This window comes from Anoplopoma fimbria, chromosome 7 (genome assembly GCF_027596085.1).
Source record: "Anoplopoma fimbria isolate UVic2021 breed Golden Eagle Sablefish chromosome 7, Afim_UVic_2022, whole genome shotgun sequence".
Taxonomy (NCBI): domain Eukaryota; kingdom Metazoa; phylum Chordata; class Actinopteri; order Perciformes; family Anoplopomatidae; genus Anoplopoma; species Anoplopoma fimbria.
The window spans coordinates 8,073,917-8,075,088 of NC_072455.1; the positions used below are offsets into that span (position 1 = coordinate 8,073,917).

Here is a 1,172-nt window from a genome sequence, read left to right on the forward strand (position 1 = left end):
ATGCAGTTCATGCGTAGACTCACCTTGGTTTCGGCCCAGCAACAATTCATCATCCGAGCCTATCACATCCCAGGTCACAAAAACTCCATAGCTGACTCACTTTCTCGTTTCTCTTTACAGAAATTCAGACGATTGGCGCCAGCCGCGGACCCTCTGCCAACTCCGGTCCCACTGTTTTCAGCCACCATCTTCAACTGACCCCGCTACTAGAACACCTAATCTCTGCCTCCCAAGATGCCATCCTCAACAGCGTCGCCCCCAGAACACTCTCATCATACCTCACCGGATGGAATAGCTTTAAAGCCTTCCACGCTTCCCTCGGCCTTCCATTCCCCTCACTCGACGTCCTGACCCTCACGAACTTCATCACGTTCGCCCATTCACTCCTCAAGATCAAGCCTTCCACTATACGGGTCTACATAAGCGGAATCAACTTCTTCGCCAAACTTTCCTCAGGCACTCCTTGTCCAGCTGCGTCCCACTTACACATCACCATGTTACTCAAAGGTCTCCGTAAAGCCGAACCACACCCTACGCCTAAACGTCTGCCCCTCACCTCGGACCTCCTTACCCGCTGCATCCAAACACTCCGTTCAGGCTACCTATCTCCCTTCATGGACAAAGCATTGGAGTCCATGTTCTTGCTGGCCTTCTTCGGCTTCCTGCGCTGCTCAGAATTCACCGCTCAGAACTCTGACCACCATCCATCGCAACACGCCACCATGTCCGACATCTCCATCCACCATCCTGACACCATCATCTACCACCTCAAACGCAGCAAGACCAACCAGTCTGGTCCGCCCCAGCCCATCTACATCTTTCGACTAAACTCATACCTGAGTCCATTCAAACCCATATGCGACTACATAAGCGCAAGATTAGCCAGCGGAACTTCTCCACAGGACCCACTTTTCATCACAGAGACAGGCAAAGGGGCCACAAGAACCTGGTTTCACCACCACTTCCGCCAAATCCTCCATAAATCCGGTATACACCCGGAATATTACTCAGGCCATTCATTCCGCATCGGGGCCGCCTCCACCGCCTCAAGCCAAGGAATCCCCGACCACGTCATCAAGATCCTCGGCCGCTGGTCGTCCCCCGCGTACCTCACCTACATCCATTCCAACCTAAATGACATCAGAAACGCACATCAGCACCTGTCCTCTTGA

General features: G+C 53.1%; 1 protein-coding gene across 1 annotated transcript; it reads left to right on the forward strand.

Annotated features, from left to right (window-relative positions):
- Nucleotides 1-1,172, forward strand: LOC129093883 (uncharacterized). Its single transcript, XM_054602006.1, has 2 exons — nt 1-73; nt 121-1,172. Exons 1-2 carry the CDS (start codon nt 1-3, stop codon nt 1,170-1,172), a joined length of 1,125 nt encoding a protein of 374 aa, XP_054457981.1.